Below are 22,072 nucleotides of genomic sequence, written 5' to 3'. Positions count from 1 at the left end.
GACGCAGTTCAGCTATGCGATGGGCTAAAGAACTCCAGTCCACCCAGCCGAGGCCCTTAGATCATTTTAGTCACACTAGAGGTGTAGTGGAATCTGTTCAGCGTTCACTTTTTCGAGTTCATCATTTATGAAATGGTGACTGTACTCCGTCTAGCGGGTTTTCCATCAAGGGAAGCAATTGGAAGCGTATGAAGACCTATGAAGTGAAAGAGTTGAGGGGGAAGGGGGAGGGGGGGGGGGGGGGTGATATATTATTGACACATAGAGATGTCTTGATGGCTTTGTTGTACTGTAAGTAATGGGCAAGGCAATCACACAATCATAGGTTCCAGTCCCCTGGTTTGTCACTGCGTAAGTAGCTTCAGTAACACTGCGATAATCTTTCGCTTCTTTATACCCAAGAAAATATAAAAAAAAATGAATGGGGGATGGTACAAGGGAAAATACAACTACATGGCCGATTTTCTCCTGCTTGCGAGTGCGAGCACGGCCAAAGTATTTGAGTTCTTCAAAGACAATATTAAGGGCGTTATTTAGCCAGAGACGGAAAACGGAACTGAACATTTTGCATGCCACCTGTAACAGAGATTCCATGACTACAAAGATTCCACCAAATCGTGAAAATGTTTAAAGCAAACTTTCCATTGCTGTATTCAGTTTTCTATAAAGCCTTCCGTACAACAATCAAATCAAGAGTTTATCAAAATATACTTTTCATTTATTATTTCCCGATAGATTTGTGAATTCGTTACATAAAGTACCTAATTTCAATTATGGACTTTAATTCTTGATTACCCGCCATGGGCAAAGTGAAAATTAAGTAATTGTCATAGTTCAATGCTACTTTGACATTGACCACATAATTGGCTTCGAAATATTTCTATCCACTTCAGATTCACCACAATTCTACCCTACTATTTATTACAAAACAAGCGCACCAGCTTCTATCCAAACAGAAATTCCAAAAGGCCTCCCTACGACTTAACTCACACACACACACAAAAAAAATGCTTTACCCAGTCCCTTAAATCCCAAGCGACGACGATAATTGTTAAGTTACTCTTCAGCAAAGCCTTTGATATAAGGAAGGTATTACTCCAAGCGCCTCAATCTAACTCCCAAACAACATGGATTTCAGTTTCTCTATCTACATTTCAAACAACCACTGATGAATTTAAAATAGGGACATACATGTCTACATACAAGGGTATCCATGAAACCTTTGTGGTCAAAATTTCGGAAACAGAAAACAAAAATTCGTGTTCAAAACGACAGAAAATTATACTACCGGGCACAAAAGAACAAAGTGGCTGCCCTTGTTTTTCAATACACATGTACAACTGATAATTTCCATTTAAGCGCGCGCGAGTAGCTTTACACTGAAGTTAAAACAAAGATTGCGGGATGACATGCCTTCAGAAGCTTGTTTAAGTCTGTACATTTTTGCCATAAGTTCCGTCTGGTGGCCGGTACAGTTTGGGAAGTGCCATGACTTGCACCGCATTGAAAGCGTATTTTCGTACTCCTGTGTTTTTGTATGTGTTTTCACGCCTTGTCCCCTCACTGAAACAAAGAAGGGCGGTCAAACCCATCAATGAGTGATTTTTAAGTTAGATCAACACCGCCATGTTGGTGGACGAAAAACAACGGATCTCTTATTGGCTCTTGCGCCCATAACTGGTTTTGAAAAGCCAAAAATAATTGTGTTTTCTTACACGCGATTTCATCGCCGCAATGGTAGCGCATATGACTCCAGATCAGGTGGTTGCTTGACCAAGTCACGTCGGGATTACTGCAAATTACTTTTCTCTCATTTCTTTTTTCTTTTTTATACAACTTCGTGCTATTTAAATTGGGAATTTGACAAGGGCTTGGGTAGTCCTTGTACATTTAGGGTGCGTTCAATTGACCCTATTACGGAATAAAACTACGTGGAGTGATGATTTAAAACGGTATGTTCGGCGTTTTGAAGCAACAACATAGCATTTTAGGCATAACAAAATAGCATTTTAGAAGGTGTTTGACAATTTTAATGTAAATCTCCATAAAAACGAAGGATTTCTAACTTCTATTCCATGTATTCCTATTCCGGAATACAGTCAATCGAAGGAACCCTTAATATCGCATTTTTCGTTATCCTAGCTTTGCCTGCACAAGTAACATTCGAGAACACAGTAGCGTCTCAATCTTTGAGCTCAAACCAGCTTTGAAAAACATCTGCCCAGTTTTTTTTAATAAATATACTGCACTTTACATTCGACTAGAAGTTTTTGTTAAAAATTTGATTCAGTTCATTTGGCGAAGGGAACAGCACTTTCCGTTGTCCGTTCGAAACCAATCACATCAACTAGAATTCTCCAAAAAACAACAGTTGCACGCGAGGAGGAGTAAAGCAATGGGACGGGAATTTCCGGTTGTTCCTTAGGACAACAATAATTTTCGACCTTTTTTCCGGAATATTTCCGTTCCATTCGATCCCATTCGATCGGGGTGCAGGGATGGAGAACTCGCCTCCCACCAATGTGGCCCGGGTTCGATTCCCAGACTCGGCGGATAATATGGGTTGAGTTTGTTGGTTTGTTGGTTCTCTACTATTTCCCCTCGCCTCAAAAACCAACATTTGACTTGATTAACGTTAATTGTTACTTTCAGTTTACAGAGTCCCCAATTAGTGCTCCAGCGATAGAACGACTAGACATTTAAATAAAGTTCCTTTCCTTTCCTTTCCCTTACCCGGTTTTTTCGATATATTTAGTCGAAAGGAAAGCGCCCATTGTTGCAAATTTCCCCACTCGACTTCTAAAGCACTGTCGACTTTCACACAACATCACAGGGACTAAAGTTCGTATTACTAAACAAAGGATCGGCGCCCGTTGTTGTCTACCATTCGCGATAAACGCGTTAAAATGGTAGCTTGGAAACGTGCGAAGCGACAACTGATGAGGAAATACGACGTTCCAGGCAGGAATCGAACCTAACACCACACCAGTCAGATGCGCTATTCATTAACTGAGCTACAACAACTCCGGGTCGTTTATCAGGTTTTAAGCCAAATGCCCCACCGGTCTGAAGGCTCGACAATGTTATGTGACAGTTCAATGTGATAAGTAAGGGTGTGGTTGCTTGGCAACGGGTATACAAACAACTGAAAAGGAGATAAAGAGTCCCAAGCAATTTGCCTTTGCTCCTGTGAAAAAAAAAACATGGCGCTGTTCAAGTGAGTGAAAGTCAGTAATTTTCGTTTCTAGCCGATGAGAACTTGTGCTGTTAGAACTCTGAACATACCTTCTCTACTATGCAAACACCATATGTCAAACGAGACACCAAAGGTTTTAAAGGGAAAGTGGCTAATAGACCATTTTCGAATTCTCACGGCTGGACTGGATCTAGCATGAAATGGAGGGTAATGCGGGCAAATCTTTTCAAATGCAAATTAATTTGCTCGCATTAGTCTCCTTTTCATGCTAGATCCAGTCCAACCGTTAGAATACGAAACTGGCCTATTCATAGGTAACAGTCGGATGACGAAATCGTTAAACTTAAACGGTTCTGTTGGAGGCCCTCACTGATCAAACCCTCACCCCACTCCCAACAAGGAGTCCTTGTACCTTCATACATGTCCAATACACCGACATAATGAGATTGTAATGAGATTCCTGGTACGTCACAATAGACATCACAAAATGCCACAAAGTGTCCCGCACTTTATGTCTCGCAAAACTGTTACTACTTTATTAAGGATTAAGGTTGGCAGACACTTTGTGATGTCTATTGTGAAGTGCTATGAATCTCATTATGTCGGTGTATTGGACAACCCTCTGTACCTTCGCATTGCGTCCAACGCTCTGTGAAAAAACTGCGAATCCAAGTTGTGCTCTCGTTTAAGGATCATACACTGTTCCAGTGTGATTCCCATGCCTGTCCGGTCCTTTGCGCTCTTGCAACTTGTAAAACGGCAGCCATTTAACCGCCAACAGATCTGTCGTGAGAATTAAAAAGCCTTCGATTAAGCAAAAATCGCTCAGGTTTTGCAACAAGTTATCCTAGGGAAACTTTGAAACTAAAAAAAAAAAACATACAGGAACACAATGATGTTAAACCCTGCGGCCAGGCTGTTCATCATGGTTATTCAAAAAAGTTACCCTTGATTTGCTTTCGAATGGAGAACGCCCCATTCAAGATCAAATCGAACGCAATATCCAAGAGCCTGTTGCCAGGGACATTTAAACGCGGATAAGCCCCTTCGTGTGTACCCATGGGGCGCGTACGCAAACTGGTGCTCACGAGGCGGATTGCGGCATAAGAACTACAGAAATCACTGAGGACACCTGGGAACTCGTTTATGAGTAAAAAAGATGGCGGATGCTACAGTTCGGAAATAGAAGCCCTTACTGCTGTCAATGATGTAGCCTGGGACCAGGCTCTGAAGTTGGGGTTGTTTGAGCGAAAAGGAACGTGGAGAAAAAAAAAGCCACGTTCCTTTTCGCTCCATAACTCCAACTGCAGAGCCTGGTCCCAGCGGGCTATCAATGATGCTACTAGAAGAAGTATGTTGTAATTTTGTTGACCGAAAACGCTAGACACGCAATTGGCTGAAAGGAAGAGGCGAAAAAGGAGCCTTACACAACATCGCATCAGTTCTCATCCGATTTCCTCGCTTTTTTCGCTCGTATTTTGTACTTTCTAAACTTTTGGAGTTTAAGAAATTTAATTACCAATTATTCCATTCGCGCTTGTTGGATATGAGACTGGTTATAGCCAACTCATATCCAACGCGCGCTCATGGAATAATTAGAGACCTTCAGATTGGAGCACGAAAACGACTACGAGTACGAGTTTTCTGTACTGGGCACGCGCATTACGTTTAAATAACGAAGAAATGTACATGCTCACAACTCGTAGTCGTCCTCGGTCTCAGTCGCCAACGCGATTCTTTGCAGTCCGCCATGTTGGATGAATAGGAGAGAAAGACTGGTGCCAAATGTTGCCTCGATCACATTAACTACGTCTTTCCGGTTTTCCACATGTTGTTTATTAAAATGGAAGACATAACTAGAAAGCTCGCAGCTGGAGGTGATATTTTGTCTTATTTCAACAAGAAATCGAGAGCTAACTTGATCAATAACTAACTTGTCACTGTGCAGCTACTTGTTAATAAATATTTGTGACTGATGTTGATGCCCAGATTGCTGGAAATGCCATTTTCGAGCTCCTAGATTTCAAACTTTTCTGGGGTAGCAGGCCCCCAGACCCCGCTAGGGGTCACAGCCGCCTACTTCACAAAATCAACCGTTTATTTTAAAGCTTATTGAAACCCCTGCAATGGTCACAAAACGAAAAACAAACTGCTCTACTCGACGACAACAGCGGCCGATAAGAACACGTACGCTGGTTCATAGCTCGTTCAGAGCTCGTTCACTCAACATAGAACACGCTGGTTCGCAAATAAATATAAAAGAACACTCGAAGCAAGTGTACACAACACAATGGTCAGAGAAATGAGAAATGTGTTGTCACTACCTCCGAACACAGTATCATAAATATCCACGTGACCGATGGCGCGTCATGCCTGTTTGTCTCATAACATCACACATCAAAACACGCGCTTTCAATGGTTCTTGAAGTCACATGATAAGCAGCCTTTGTTCCCTTACCTTATCTTACATTACATGTTCTCTGGAGCAGATCTTAACAAGTGTTAATGAAATCCAAAACGAAAATTGGAGGTAACCTCGCAGTTTTCAAAGATAATTAACCAATAATAGATGTCATAAGCTTTAAAATATAAAGAAATATATGGTGTTCCTTTCCAAATTGATTCTTAAGTATCTCTGAAAAATGCATGGTTATACCTCAATTTTCTTGTTGGATACCAAGAGCACTTGCTAAGTTCTGCATTCTCCCCATAGTTTTAAACCGCACAATTTTATCTCTGCATTAGTAAGCACTACCGATAGGAAATCCGATGTCTGGAGATGCGCAGAATGTATGCGCAATAACAATAGTAGGCACCGCCCTTAAGACTGCCCCCTCGTCAGCCTCGCGTCTTCGCTCGGCTGACTCGTTGGCAATAATTTGATGCAAATTATTGGTTTTTACCTCTTCGCTGGTAAGTAGAATGTCCACATTTTTGCCTCGTTTGCTGTCGATGTTTGATTTCAAAGTTTTCATTAGCTGTTCCAGACTGGGATCACCATCTTTGCGAGGAGATACTTAAAACAGAAAAAAAGATGTTAGTTTTTTTTAACACGTGCACTGCATTGGGAAAAACTATTTATTATTTAAAATAATACTCCAAACAATCAGTATCTTGCACTGAACTTGTTGCATGCTTCAAAGGAACACGGAGGTCTTAATTGTGGAAAACTGCTTGAACAGACCTGCATCAGGAAACTTTTCCTTGAACTGCGCAAAATAAAAATTCAGGATGCTGTAGCTGTCGCCGTTGATCTTTTCTTGTAGGCTTGTGTCTCCAAATCTAGCCACAAACACATTTTATCATATTGAATTACTTTGAACCAATTTATTAATAGATAAGTAACAACAACTGTACAATATTTGTTACCCACAGTTAGCATAGCTATTCGAGGTGAACTGACAATAGTCTACTTAGAGTTCAATCCTTGGCCCAAGTCAGTTGTTCAAAGCTTGGATAACTTTAGCCAGGGCATACGTCACTATCCATAGTGCACAATGCACCTCACGTCAAACGTTCGCCCAGGCTTTCGTACACACCTTTACTTTGATGAGCTGGGAGTCTACATACCCACGCACGGTTACGCAAGCAAATACTGAAATCCTTGAGAACCTGACGGAAACTTTCGGATGGAGACTTACGCACCGCAAAAATCTATCCAAACTTCGAACAACTGTGTCACGGAGGATTACTTCAAGACACCAAAATGGTAGCTGTGACTTTATATGGAGAAGCTCCAACCGTGGAGCTGCGAGGGTGGAAAGCAACACGCAAAAAAGTTGGGGTTTTACCTTAGCGTACTACCTAGCCCAGACCCTTCAATTCGCCGGGTCCAACAAATAGAGCGAGTTTCAATCGAGTGTGGTAAAACCAAAACCAAAGTGATTACTTTGGCCAATCAAAAAGGACGGAGACAATCCAGTAAACCAATCAAAACTCGAAGTAATTACACGTAGCCGACACAAAGCGCGGGAAAATGTGCACGCGCGAGCAACGGCTGGTTTTGGTTTCACTTCTGATTGGTTGAAAGAATGGCGCAAGAACTTTGAACCAATCACTGAGCGAAGTAATGCAAAACCAAATCAATTCACCAATTACTTTCGACACTCAATTGAAAATCGCTCTATGTCCAGAAATTCAGGGGTAATTAGATGCATGGCGATTTTAATAAGCGTCAGAAAGTGTCCCCTTGTTCTTCACCCCAACTTCAACACCCGACACTCGCGTCTGGAAACACAGACAATTAACGTCACAAAGTTTCGCCTAAAATCCAGTCCTCAAGTAAAGATAAATGGCTGCATTTACCCTCAACACAAAATAACGCTAAAAGCCCGTTTAAAAGGTTTCAGCAATTGCTTCAACATGCATTCAACACTTTGTTGAGCCAAATGTTCGGTGCGTTTGAACAGGTCGTCCAACACGGATTCTTGAAAGCGTAAAAAATGTTGAAAGCTTGTTGAATCAAGTTTAAATAGGTTTTAACTTTCACGCAAGATCGATTCAACTTTTTCTTTGTTCTCGAAAATGTTGAATGGTGTCGAGGCCGTTTGTAAACTCTGTTCAGAAACTGTAGAACACACGCATGCTCACATCAGGCCGCAAAAGCCAATATGGCGTAGTCTAGCTGGACGAGGGAGACTGGTTTCTAGTTCTTAGTTCCTCGCAATCCAATTTGGCGAAAGCGTTGGTTCGTTTGTAGGCGCAATGTTTGAACAACCTCTGCACAACTTTGTTTTTGCTTCCAACATTTGCCCAAAATCCTTTCAACTTTTGTTTTCTTTCGTAGGCGCAATGTTGGATCCGTTTGAACGGCCTCCGCACAACTTTGTTCTTGCTTTCAACATTTGCCTAACATCCGTTCAACTTTTGTTGGACGAATGTTGGTCCAATGTTGAAACCGTTTTAAACGGGCCTTAACCCTTACTTACCTCATTGCTAGAAACAGGTAGCAAATGCTTAGACTTAAAGGGACACTTCGTGTTGGATATCAAAATTGGGCGTGTATCTAAATACCTACATTTCTGGACATAAGTGGTTTCGAAAACAAAAGGGTTTTTCGCTCAGTCCTTCAACCTTTCAAGATGGCTGCTTGTCCTAAGTGGAAATATTATTCATCGCTTCCCACCCTAAACACCATGCTCCTAAAGCAAACACAATCGTCGACGCACCTTTCTGCGAGAGTTGCATGTTCATTGATCCCTTGGGTGAAAAGTACTGGGAAAACCTTCACCAATCGTCCTTCCTGTAACTCACGCGGTAGACGCCGGAAAAGACTAGGCGGCAGGGACATGTTTACTTGTATATACCCCCTGAGGAAATAAAATAGTCCGGAAAGGGAGGAGTGGGAAAGAAACAAAATTTAAAAAAGCAGCTACGCGAGAGGCTTAACATGAAGGCACCTTAATTCAAGGTAGGAGTGGAAGGAAAAAAAGCGTTGCTCTTACTCGTGATAAATTTATTATTGCGCGGCTCCAACACGAGCTCATAATTAGGAAATTAGGAGTGTCCACGTGTTATAGTTAAAGTTTTAACCTAGGTGTTAATGAGGTTACTTTTTAAGTTCGTGACAGAACTAAAATGTTTAGCGCCAAAGACAGCCATTTCACTGGTTGAATGCTATTCCGGGCGCCACTAAAATGTTGGTTGTTTACCATTTACTTTCAAGTACATGTTTTTTACTGTGTTCCCGACTTAGGTAAGCTAAAACTCCCGAATGGAAAATTCCAGTGGGAACAGAGTGTTCCACTAGCAAAATCCTCTCAGATTTACTGAGAGCCACTCGAGAAAGCAGTTAACAGAAAAAGGCAAAAGGAACATACATTTTCCTTTCGGGATTTCCAGACTATCTTTTTGCACTTTCCGAAAGTTTTGGATTTTTTCCGGCCGCGACAACCAAAATATCTATACCGTTTACATTCCAAACGAAATTTTGGGGATTTCTTGGTAAACGGTAGACAGCCACTGTTCCAAAAATATAACTCTCACAGGATCCTGTATTCGTGAGTACAAACCATTGTGGAAGACGCTCATAGTTAAAGGCTGCGTGAAAGCCTTATCTCTCTTAAGGAAGCACTGACCTGTTTCCGCTCAAAGTTGGAATCTCATCTTCCCTTTCACATTCTTTGAACTAAAAAACAAAACAAATGTTCCAGTTATTCAGAAACTTATCATAACATCTCTTTCAGTTGGCAAGACGTCATTTAATCATACATTTTGTTTTGCTACCTCAATGGATACAGTGTAAGTAGTAGTTTGCTCTGCTAATTGCATTCTACATAGTTCACTTTCCCCAATTTTAAACTGGCGAGTTTTTTGTCTTGTAAACAACTTGGCTTCCTTTGCAAATCATAGCAGCTGCCAGTTTTAGCGTTTGCCTTCAGATGCTCTTCGTTTACTTACGCACTCGGGGTTGAGGTTTGGATAGAAACATTTGGCACACCTCTCTAAGGTGGAAATCCCGAGCTACGCGCTGGCACAACCTGCGCAATGACCAGAAACAACATCTACGTTGGCGGCTAAGAGGAATTCAGTCTGCTGTTGAAGGCCGATAACCCTCCTCAGCAGACCATCACCTGATTACGATTTCAAGTGTCAAAAGGTACGACGGGTGTCGACGAGGACGAAAGCTAGAAGTTAGTTAAACAAAACAAGGACTCTTCACGTGCACGCCGTTCGCGCGCGCATCCAATTTTGGTACATTTCTTTGACGTCATCCTAAAAAAATGACGTACAATGGACAAATTTGAAGTGATGTGGCGGGCGGGCGCTTATTGTCACAGCCTTTTGTTCCAGTTAATTGCACGACAGCTTGCAAACAATAATCAGAAAGTCATAACAGTAATAGAGATTTAGCAATGCGGTGAGGTGAACGGCGAACGACAGCGTCCTGCTTGTCGTAAAGCATGACAATTCTCTTATTCTAACTTTTGTCCGTGTTTTGAAAAGTTGCTTGATATCTGTGGATCACAGGCAAGAAATGAGCTCAAATCAAACAAGTTTCTCTCATTTTCGGCTAAACGCAAATTTCAGCCTGGCGTTTGCGGTTTGCTGTAACCGCGACGTTAAATATATCCAATGCTCATACTCGCGTCAACGTTTCACACAGTTGTATTAGCCAATCAGAAACGGTCATTTTAGGAAATAAACCTAGCAGATTGCGAAAAAATTATAGACAGCGCTTGTTCTTTCTTTGTGTCACGATTCTGGTCACGCTATGAACTAAACATTTCTTTGACGTTGAATATTATAGGAAAAAAAAAATTGTCAAAATGCTGCGCTTCGTGAGTCCACAACATTTTGACCGCTGTGATGACGAATATCGTTGTCGATAAGAATACAGACAACGCTGAAGCACATTAACGCCCTCCTCCTGTTCGACCTCGTCATTGGTTGAGCTATCTGTCGACATCGAAGTGAAACGAGATATAACTGACAAGGAGAGGTCAATGGCCTAACTGAACTGGAAAGAAAAGGGAACGGTCTTTTCAATCAACCGAACTAACTTCGCTTCAATTCAATTCATGGGCCCTTTTCACACTAGAAGACACACAAATCGTCCAATAGTTTGGTCGGCTAATGTGAATTCAGGACGAGCAATTCCGCAAGTGTTGTCCGACGCAAATTCATACAACACGGGCAATGGATAACTTTGAGCGCATGAAGATTGGCGCTAGGTGTGGCTTGGTTACCTTAACTTTCGCGCCGCCATATTGAAAACTTCCCATAAACCATCGCTTTAATCACAAGTTCTATTTCTCCGCGATGGTTATTTGTCAATTTATTCGTCTAACGTGAATCTAGGTCGGAATCAGGTCGACCCGTTCGAATGGAAGACTAAGTCGTCTAAAAATTAGTTTGTCCTGTTTTGAGATCAGATGATTTGTTCGTCGTCCAGCGTGAAAAAGGCCATTTTTTCAATGTCACTTAACCTTAAACTTGAGGCAGGTAAGGCTTGCAATGCCGACACAAGCGTCTTCCAACATTCCCATTTCATCCCCTAAAAGAAAAAAGAAAACGCTTCGCATTTTGAGTGGTTCTTGTTGATTTCCTATTTTTTCCTTACGTTGCAATTGTGGGACTCTCAGACCAAGAACTGGACGCACTGTAGCACAAAAGATACAAGCCTTGCACGTGGAAAGCCGGAGAGCATATTCTAGTTTTTTTGCTTCACTTCAAATCATGGACGTTGATTACGTTAAAAAAACAGGCTCTTAAACGGATATGTAAAAGAACTAGCCAAAACGTCTCACTTAGTACGAACTACACGCGCCGGAGCCGGCGCGGAGATCATACTTTAACGTAGCTGGCGCGATAGAAATGAATAAATTATTATTATGAAATTATTAAAGGACTTGAAACTAAGATCATTGGTATGTTCAGCTTATTTTCTTACTTTAGCCTTGTTACTGTCAAATCAAATCAAATCAACATTTATTCACCATCCACACGTATAACTGCTCCGGCAGGGTTTTGGCATCTGGCCCGAGGAGACAACTTAGAAGCTCTCGCGTAAAAAGGGAAAATATGTAAATTGGTAGATATTGTATAGGGGAAAGCAATCTCGATTTGCTCACCGAGCGCGCAAGGTATTATCGGTATTGCTCAACCGGACGCGCAAGGTGGTATCGGTATTGCTCACCAAGTTCGCGAGGTGTTCTGGGTCAGAACTTGAGTCACGAGACAGAAGGTCACAAGAAGCATCGATATCGAAGTGTTGTTCAGCATAGCGATTGAAGGTGAGTAATTTTCGAATATTTACAGCAATTCCTTTTACTTTGAAAATCAGAGATTATGGTATCTGATAGGAAATCATATTGGATTTTTCAGGCACAATATACGGCACATATTACTTGGAAAACACGTCAACTGCCATCCATATTATCTTCGGCAGGGGCAGACGTAAATAATTGATGAGGAGACCTCAAGAAACCCTAGGGCTAAAGCCACGAGGTCCCCTCGTTGACACTTCAAAGAAGCTTTACTTCCTAATTACTGAATGGCGAGATTGAGCAAGAATGACAATTTCAGACACAATATTTAACGGCTTGTTTGCTGGATCATTGCGTTTCAAAAGATGCATTTTGATTGGTGAGTATCAAATTGAAAAACTGAAAAAATGACTTAGAAGCTGCTTACAATACTGAACAATAGCAAGTTCCGAGAGCTGCTAAATTGTACCGAGAGAAAATGAGGGGATAGAGAGGGAGGCTCAGGGCGTTGGCCGGGATATGTCATGTCCACGAAAGTTATTTTTAGACGAGCGGAAATCTGTCTTCCGAGACGTCCGCATGCAGTCTTGCCTCGCTCTCTGGTTCTTAGTGAAAAGAGAAAATGGCGGCGCACGGGGAAGGCTGATGAATATTTATTTTCTTTCAGACATCAGCCCGAGGTTGGCCTGCATGCGGACGTCTCGGAAGACAGCCTTCCGCTCGTCTAAAAATAACTTTCGTGGACATGACATACCCCAAGGGCTGGACCGGGAGCCTCTCTCTCTGTCCCCTCATTTTCTCTTGATTGTACTGAGTGAAGGTGGTCCAAATCTTTGGACCTCTGTACAGTGTAGGAAATTTGACCCGCCATTTGTAGTTAGAAGGCTCTCAAAGTGAGCCAAGAATCCGATCTTCACAAGTTGCTTCAGATAAAAGGAATTTGAAAGCGACGTATGAAGTTTACAAACAAATCCAGTGATCAAGGATGTCACCTGTAAGAAGGAACGCGAAGCAAAGTACAGTCGAAGCCCGCTTTACGAACACCCCGTTATTACGAACAGTTCTCTTTGTCCCTGGAAAAGCCCAAAATATTCTTTCAAAATTCAGCCCACTTAATACGGACACCCGTTAATATGGATAACGCCGGGAGACATGTTTCTTCCTCATCGAGTAGTACTCAAAGGAAGTTAACCTCCCTAATTCACCTTTATCACGCGGCGGCCATTTTGGAGTCCGTGGGGAATAAAGACTTTGTCTTTGCATCGTCTTTGCCCGTCCAGCCTCACACTGAATGAGAGGTTCGACGGGCAAAATCTTTTGTTGGACATTGAGTGATATGGGTCTATACGGACACTCTGGTTTCTTTCATGACCTTTATCTTTTGTGAAGGGACATTAGAACGAGAGTTGAATACTGCTGTTCAAACGTCAATAACTGACTATTTTGCCAATAAATGATTTGGAGCACTGTATATCAGTTAACGTGTAAATGTGCATAAATGAAAGACTTATCTTTTAATAGATACAGAATACAGAATCAGCTCATGCTTTAATGGGGTACTGCACAATGATATATGTGGGCGACTTACTTTTTGCGTTCTTATAGATTCAGCTACGGAAAATGGCTACTTTGTACGCTACAAACGTTCAGTTTGTTGACGTTCATGTTTCATTTTGTATCTTTTCACATTTTGCTCCAATAAGATGTGTACAGTACCGTATTTTCTATTTACTTTACACAACCAGGTTAATACAGACACCCCGCTAATATGGACAATATCAATGGTCCCTTCGGTGTCCGTATTAATAAGGGTTCCACTGTATTTAGAATGACTTAATTAGAATTGATCACCGAATTCAGAATATTTTTAATTACACGTACAAACAAAATTCAGTTAGGAATGAACGTAATAAAGAACGTTACTTACTGCGTGAGAGAAAACAATGTCTTGCCTTTTTCTGATTTCGTGGAGCAATGAAGCATGTTTTGCTTCTTCCTGTACAAAAAGAATCGGATGCTGAGAATTTTTGAATCAATACTTAGTTGGCTGAAAGAAGAATGCCCCCACTTCTCTCCCCTACATTTTAAACCAATATAAAACCGTATGAAAAACACCTTACCATTCCTTGTTAACTTAATTCCAGGTGGTTCAATCTCCTGTCACCACAAGCTCCATCATTGAGCTCCGTTAAGTCTTGAAAAAGACAACGTGAATTGGACGCAACGACGAAAGAAGTTCCATTCGCTGCTTCGTTATAAATTCGTCTACTACCGAAGCCGCTGAGGGTCACACGTTGTCGCTTCCTCTTTGTCGCTTCTACGTTTTCGCTTCAATGTTGTCACGTTAAACCTAAGGGGGGGGGGGGGGGTAGGGGCTGTCTTGTCGGACTCACTGAGAGCAGTGCTAGTCTCTGAGGGAGTACTATCGCAGTTTTGATTCCTTATGATATTTTCAGTTTACGTTACCTTAGAATAGCTACAGAAATTAAATTGCCTCCCTCCTCCTGCTCTAGACGTCAACACGACAACTTGGTAGCGACAAAGTGGAAGCGACTACTTGGTAGCGACAACGTGTGACCCTTATCTGCTTCCGTACAGACTGATGCAACTTGTGGAAAATATATTTAGGACTTCAAGGGCCTGTGTGCCGGGAATGCAGTTCATTGAAGTAGTTTTAACAATTACTCTCCCATACAAGAAATTACTTTCAAGTAACACAAATCAAAGCTCCGTGCCAAAAAAAAGTCTGTCGAGCATCCTTCATTTAAGTTACAAACAACAAAGATAAACTTTAAAAACCTTTGAGAATGAAAAGTTTTCAAAACGCCAATTGCCATCCATTTCAATCTTCTTCAATTTGGCCCACCCTTAGTTATGCATTTGATGTTTTATTCAAACGTTCCTTCAGCGTTTTAAGTGGTTATTTTTATGTTTGGAGTTCCCAGTCGCTGAATTTGGCTAAGCCCGATTCACACGGTACCGGACGAATTTTCTACCGGTTGAAAAATTTGACCGGCCATTTTGTTCGCACGGAACCGTGCAATATTTTCGCTCTTTTCACACGGAACTGACGAACCGGGTTAAAGTTTAACCTTTGTCAGTGGTTTTACCCTCTGTTCATGCGTAGAGCGCCACTTTACGAAATCCAAAATGGGTCAAAAAAGAGAAAGCCTCACGATAGTAGCTGAGTTTCCACGCATCCATGCAACCACGCCTTTGCCGTGCAAACATTTTGACGGTCAAGGTGTTCACAGCGCGTCGTTTAAATTTTCGACCGTACCGCCTAAAAATTCTTCCCCAATTTGGGTTTTCAAATTTTTGAACGGCGAGGTGTATAAATTTTCGTACGTTTAGCGTGGTTCTGTGTGAACGGAACCTCTAAATGCACGAATTTTCAACCGGTAGAAAATTCGCACGGTACCGTGTGAATCAGGCCTAAATTTCGTGACAGAGTCCCTCTAATCCACTACATTCTTTAATTTCCAGCTGCCACAACAGTTCTTACCTGTAACTGAAGAAATATTATTCCCAAATAAATTTCTTTTACCAGGCCATCTACTGCTCGTGAAAAATCGTGAATCTCTGGTAATATCAATTCCACCCAAGAATAAGATCCTGGTGATAAACACAACAACGTTACAATCAGTATAAAACAGACAAACCGAAAAACGGGCATTTTAAAATCGACATTTAAGTCTTGGTCTATTTAAGTGCCTCTCACGTCGACAACCTTTTCCACTTTAAAACGTCCCAAATATGTCGTATAACCTTTTTAATGAAAAACTGGAAAAGTGGTCATGATTTCTATCCATGACCGAGCAACAGAGGTGAATGGGTTCGATGCCGGGTAGACGTTACAAATTACTTTGCTTCATCCAAAGGGGCAGCACTCATAGCCATCCCTCAAAATGACATTGGACCATTTCGTAACAATTACACGACGCAATATCCCATCTTAATATGACAAGCTTACCGCTGTAAAAGGAATAAAAACAGACAGAATTAGAGCTTTAGCTCAACAAGAAATAGCGTTTCTTAGCTAAGCCGTGCTGATCTACAGTATTCAGGTCTGAAGAACCACTGTGAGGACGGTTAGCTTTTACTCGTTTTGCTGGGTACCACTACGCCAATACTCTGAAAAAAATCGACTTCTTGGGAGCTTGTCTCGTTAGTCTAGTGGATATCGAAAACTGTAAGGGGAAGCCATCGATCCGGATTCAACTCTTTGCATCGCCTATTCTGAATCTTCTCTGCATGTTTGAAGTAGATTTGAAGTCTGAAGTAGATTGTACGTCGTGTAAGTTGAATAAAAAGGAAGCCCTTAGACAGCAATGACCAGAATCAGGTTGCTGACCAGCGGGTTTTGTTAAAACAATGGTTTGCTGGGGGTGCTCAGTCTCGCGGGCTCAGAAAACCTGGATGTGGTCATTGTTATTTAAGGTTTTTCGAATAAAAAGGGAAATGTCAGTTTGAGGGATAACCATGAGTGTTGCTTCACTGTTTTCAAATAACTATCAGTCTTTGATGTCAACCGGTATTAAACCCCTTTCCTCTTCCTTGAGCGGTTGTAGATGATCAAATTACAACTAGTTTTCCCACTTTTTGGGAAGAAACTAACAAAGCGACTTTGAAGGAGAGAGTTTACCATAGAATTAGTGTTAAAAAATGCAGAGAATTGTGCGTTAAGGTGAAAGGGTCTTTTTGAGGTGATAGACACGTTAAGAGGGTTGAATGTTCTGCTCATAGGGAAGCTTGGTAATGATGATTCCCAGGCCGGGTTGCCGCGGTTGTGCTAAGAAAGGTTTAACAACTATCCTATTCGCTATTTTCTGAAGCAAGGGAAGCCCCAAGAGTAAATCAGTTGCATTGTTAACGTTTTTAAGAACAGAACTCAACAAAACATGCTACATAAGGGCAAGAGAAAAACTTCAACTGCATAAATGTGGCCTAGGGTTCGTTTCTCGAAAGTGCCGAAACATTTCGGACCTTTTTCGGATGTTACAATTCCCTCTGTATTTTAAGAAGGGAGAGGTTTTAAGTCGTCACACTTCACGGTTATTCTGCTTTTTGTCATCTCGAAACCATCTTAAAAGATCAGATTTCCAAAATTAGCGGATGGCAGTTTCACAAATGGCTTTTCGGGCCCAAATTTGTTTTTAGAGAGAAACGGGCCCTGGTCGATTTTTACAACATGTTAACGACAATTAAGATGTAAAGGAATAACAACATTCATCAAGCAAAGTTACCTTCAGGTGTTGGAGCACCCTGGACCATGCCCTCGATGTGACTCTGCATTAAGACGAGGCTTTGATTGACAAGCGTGGAGAGTTCCTGAAATGAACAAATGATGTACCAGGTGACCGAAGAGATTTCACAAAATGCAAATGTATTTTTACAATGAACGAGACAATTCATGCAGCCTTAAAAAACCCTTGTTGACATCATAGACACTTGCTCTCACCTGACATTTAGCGTTTGGTCGCGTAAATACTTGAACGTTCCAGATATTCTCTGCCATTGAAAAAAAATAAAACAAAGAATAAACATTTAAGACACATCATAAATAGAAGAGACTTGAAAAAAAGCCCACAAATGCCCCGCTTCCCCCACCCCACCCGAGACTATATCAGGGAGCTTTAGCAACGACAACGACAACGGCGACGGCAACGAGAACGTCACAAATTTGCATATTTAGTGGGAAAAAACAATAGCTTTGCACGCTCTGCACGTGCGTTTTTCATTTTTGTCCATTTCTTTGCCGTCGTCAGCAAAACAACAACGTGAAATGGCCAAATTTGAAGTTTTATAGACCGTATTCATAAATGGCGGCTAAGTAATTATTCTTTTGTCTTTATGCTAATCATCCTAACTGGCCTCGTAAACACGAGCAAAATTCAAAAGAATTTTTGTTCCAAAGTGAGGCTAGTTAGGATGATTAGCACAAAGACAAAAGAATAATTTCTTGACCGCCATTTATGAATACTAGGGAGCTTACGAAACGACGACGCCGACGGCAACGACGATGCTACAAAACAATAGCTTTATTGAGGAAAAACAATGGCCCTGCACGTGCGTTTTACATTTTGGTACATTTCTTTGCCGTCATCTCCTAAATGACGACGTGAAATGACCAAATTGAAGGTTCTGTGGAGGACTTTAGCACATGACGATGAATTTTCAGTTCTCTCTCTACGCTTCCAACCGAGTCATACCAGTTTAATTCCTCGACAGTTACCACACATGAAATAGTTTCGTAGTGATATGAATAACGCGAACTTGTAATGTATAGTTTCTGACCACACCCGAATCGATTACTAGAACTTTCGGACGAGGCAAGAAAAGCCACCTAGAAATTTCGAGACCTGAAAATTCGCCAAGAACATCCCAACCGAAATATTTTGTACGGCAGCTAAAAAGTCACTAAACGAGTTTTTCAAAGCATCGTGGAAACCATTTTAGGTAATTCTGACAAATTTTAAGCCCTTTCGTCGTTGGCTGTCCCTGCTTTTTGGGGGCTAACGGCTAGTTTGGCGGTTCATTTGAGATTACAAATAATTATTAATGTGTCCGCTTGTCCCCTCAAAGAACTTGCCATCATTACTAAGAACTTGCCATCATCAAAATAGCCTATTTGGTCACTGCACGTCATTTTTCGCAAGAGGACGGCAGAAAAATGTACACAAATTTAAAACGCGTATTAGCGATAGGCAGGGCCATTGTTTTTGCGCGTTAAATGTATTGTTTTGTGGTTTCTTATTCTTGTGGAAGTAGCCAATGCTTCAGCTCTCCATCTTGCGTTTCCAATTAGCCAATATCAAAAATACCATAATACTCTTTGTTTCTTCCTTCAAAATAGTTTGCATAAGCATTGTTTCCAGTTTTTCTTGGGATCATTGTAAGTCCCAAGAAAAAAATTCAAAAAATGCTTATATCAAATTTTGGAGGGACAAACAAAGAGTATTATGGTATTTCTGATAGTGGCTAATATTTGAACTTACCATTGTCTGGTGCGTTATCTTCATTGGTCGACGGCACAGCATTTTCCAGAGAAGCCAATGATTCTACAACTAAAGGCTTTTCGCGTAAATTCAGCAATTGAACTGCCTAATGGGAAACGGAATGTGTTATGCAGTGAAATGCTTCATTTACAGATAGAGATATTTAAGTACGTCTTCTTAAGCCAAGACAAGTTACACACTCCAGAAGCAATAAAAGTCTCTGAGTATGTCTTTGGCTAAATTTGGAAAAAGGATGGGAAAAGAGATTCGAAACAAGTTGAAAATGTGAAGTTCGAGTTCGACCTCGTCCCAGCTCTGCTGTTTTCTCCGGAAATAAACAATTTTCTCCACGTCATCTCACTTTATTCACTTTGCGATTGGTTAAACACACAGTTAATGATTGGCTTAGGCATCTCTCGTCAATATTACCGAAGCAAATTAAACTAATTTTGATTTGCTGGCATAGATTTTCCCGCGCTAAACGACGGCTGCAGGTATTTTACCCGCCACAGTTGAGTCATAATGGTTTTCAAATAATTTTCACCGTGTTTACCGTATCTGAAAGGCGTGACATGGTTTCCATGAGTGCAGTGACATTCTTTGATTTGAGAGCACTGAAAAATAAAAGGTGAAAGAGATATTTAGCAATGCGTTCACGTATAATGGCAAACGGGTAACGGCAGGTTGCTGCCTACATAAAAGCATGAAGAAATCTTTTGTCGGTCTATAACAGGTATATTTAACAATTATACCCGTAGCCCTTGCGGGGTACGGGTCAATAGCGGGCTATTGACCCGTGGCCCTTGAGGGCGAAGGGTCTAATTGTTTTAGTATCACCCAAAGAGTCGGACGGAAAAGGCAATAATAAAATTAGCAAATGCAAGTTGAAGAAATATTTATTTGGGAATAAAACGAAAGAAAGCGTCACGCTTTTCGCTACTCGAGGACTATTACTAATAGTAATAGTAGTAGCGTAGCCAATCAAAATGCAGGATTTGCATTAGTCCACTAGTTGGGTGATACTAAATGTAGATACCACGAAGGGAACGGCTGAAGTAAAAGAAAGTTTCGTTGATTTTTGAAAAAACGAAAATTTCAGTCATACGATGGCCGTAACGCGATGCTAACTTTCTCAAATGTAACATCTGTAACACGAACGGATGGCAATCACAAAATCTATTGATTAAAAGGTTGACAGTGGCTGCAATGCAAGTTTGTATCACTTGGGATAGTTATGCATGCAATGGTTAGACTAATGGTAATGGAGAATGCTCCGAACAGGAGACGATTGGCATTCAATTGTATGCTCTACCACTGAGATTCAAGCGGACACTCGTGTCGTAAACTAGCTTCAGTGGCTGCAGTCTTGTGATGTCAAGAGGTGGATATACCAGCAATGGTTTTGACGTTTGCGTTTCGCAGAGCGTAGTATATCTGAAGGTTGAACTAATCAATAAGACATAACTTTTTCTGTTTTTAGTATTTTCCGTTGAAATGACCTTTCCATCTCATTCGTTTGATGACGCTTTCAATTTTTTTTTTCTCACAGAAAAAGTTATGTCTTATTGATTGGTTCAACCTTCAGATATATATGTATATATATATCCATTTCGAATACAGTCACAAATTACTTACTTCTTCATGTTTTCACAATACTGACTCAAAACAGTCTTGAACTTTTCCAAGGTAACTACAAAAGCAACAAAAGGACAAAGGAAGATCGAACCTTACTTACCAAAACCAAGAAGAAGTTGCAAGTCTAATCTGCCAAGGAACAGCAATTTAACTTTCACAACTAATAACTGAGGTTGCAATTGACTTAATTTTCGACTTAAGGGAAAATATCTCGCGGAAAATTCTTCCCAAATCGGTAAATCAACTGAAATTTAAGATCCTACTGATGCAGAATTTGAACACTGGACCTAACAACTGAAAAGAAAAAAACAACGTTTAAGGATGGGGGGGGGGGGGGGGGGGGCTTTTAACTACCAAACCGCTGCTATGGACTCTTTCAAATTGTTATTTCTCGAGTACCTTTAACTCTACAATTTTCCTTTTTCGCCCAAGTGTGTTCTATTAAACATGTCTTTATCTGGTTCGACTCACAACCACATTTGGTAAATCGCGCGACCAAAACAGAAAATGCCTAAAAACTCAGCGAGTTAACTGTGTTTTTCACAAATTTTTATCGCAACAGTATGGAAACATTCTAACACAAAATCTGTAGCGTGGATTAAAAAATATATATTTCTCAAGAAAATTATGACGTTATGAGGCTCTCATTTGGTACACTTCAAAATATCAGTTCCATTTTTTGTCCAAATAGAAATTCCACGCCAGTTTACGAAAAATGATGGAACGGTTCTTATCTGGCGAAAAAAACCGCCTCTTCCTTACGTTTTCTGAGAGTTTCTACACGATTTTCACTGAAACGCACGGCCTAGGACTGGGACTATTTGCTCATGCGTATAATGATTGAAGTGATGTTAGATTTCCATTGAAAAAGTTACTTCAAAGAACCCTCCATACAACCTTTACGTATGGCTCTTGACTAAAAAGCTTCCTTAAAAACCACTGTCTTTCTGTAGTTAAGTGCGACGCCCCTTAATCCCCCCCAACCGAAAAAAAAAAATCAAATGATAAAAAAAATAATGGCTACATCATAAACGTGTCGGAAAATGCCGTGATATAGGTTCTGGTTATGGGCTCATGGTAGAGAACAAACAGCCCCACTGTCGCTTAATTCGTAAGGATGTGTTACAAAAAAAAAAAAATCTTAAAGCTCTCAACTTGTCACAATAGACCACTTAATTGAGTCCTAAACGAAAGGCATCAACTCGAGGCTCTGGGGAATAAATATAAGGATTTGTATGAGTTTATTCCCCAGAGCCTCGAGATGATACCTCTTGTTTTGGACTGAATTTTAATATATCGAAAGTGGGCTTTTGAGAAACGAAGCTACAAAGGAGCAGCCCAGTGTACACAGTAAGAATTCGACAAATAAAATCCAACAGAATTCAAAATACTTAAAATAGGCGAAAATGATGGAAAAGAGAAAGTACAGCTGCACGTATACCATCCGGAAGAGTGTGAAAAATGATTCCTATCGTTCGCTGAGGTCACCGTTTTAGAAAACGACTTACCTCTAAGCTTTTTAATATCCGATGCTT

General features: G+C 40.9%; 1 protein-coding gene across 1 annotated transcript in view; it reads right to left on the bottom strand.

The window, feature by feature from the left end:
* Positions 1 to 696: 696 nt before the first annotated feature.
* The window catches only part of LOC138016871 (inositol polyphosphate-4-phosphatase type I A-like), a 72,132-nt gene continuing 50,756 nt past the window's right edge, over positions 697 to 22,072 (bottom strand). Inside the window, exons 20-35 of the mRNA XM_068864040.1 lie at positions 22,046 to 22,072; positions 20,538 to 20,592; positions 19,456 to 19,516; positions 18,903 to 19,008; positions 17,366 to 17,415; positions 17,151 to 17,235; positions 15,410 to 15,519; positions 13,832 to 13,900; positions 12,773 to 12,896; positions 11,125 to 11,192; positions 9,274 to 9,323; positions 8,365 to 8,505; positions 6,381 to 6,478; positions 6,100 to 6,212; positions 3,825 to 3,979; positions 697 to 1,563 (exon numbers count right to left, since the gene is read on the bottom strand). The exon at positions 22,046 to 22,072 is cut by the window's right edge and continues 20 nt beyond it. Of these exons, the coding sequence (XP_068720141.1) occupies positions 1,428 to 1,563; positions 3,825 to 3,979; positions 6,100 to 6,212; positions 6,381 to 6,478; positions 8,365 to 8,505; positions 9,274 to 9,323; positions 11,125 to 11,192; positions 12,773 to 12,896; positions 13,832 to 13,900; positions 15,410 to 15,519; positions 17,151 to 17,235; positions 17,366 to 17,415; positions 18,903 to 19,008; positions 19,456 to 19,516; positions 20,538 to 20,592; positions 22,046 to 22,072 (1,448 nt within the window). The 3' untranslated portion in view covers positions 697 to 1,427. The remainder of the gene's footprint in view (positions 1,564 to 3,824; positions 3,980 to 6,099; positions 6,213 to 6,380; positions 6,479 to 8,364; positions 8,506 to 9,273; positions 9,324 to 11,124; positions 11,193 to 12,772; positions 12,897 to 13,831; positions 13,901 to 15,409; positions 15,520 to 17,150; positions 17,236 to 17,365; positions 17,416 to 18,902; positions 19,009 to 19,455; positions 19,517 to 20,537; positions 20,593 to 22,045) is intronic.

Source organism: Montipora capricornis, chromosome 9 (assembly GCF_036669925.1).
Source record: "Montipora capricornis isolate CH-2021 chromosome 9, ASM3666992v2, whole genome shotgun sequence".
NCBI classification, from domain to species: domain Eukaryota; kingdom Metazoa; phylum Cnidaria; class Anthozoa; order Scleractinia; family Acroporidae; genus Montipora; species Montipora capricornis.
This window is presented reverse-complemented; position numbering and strand designations above follow the sequence as displayed.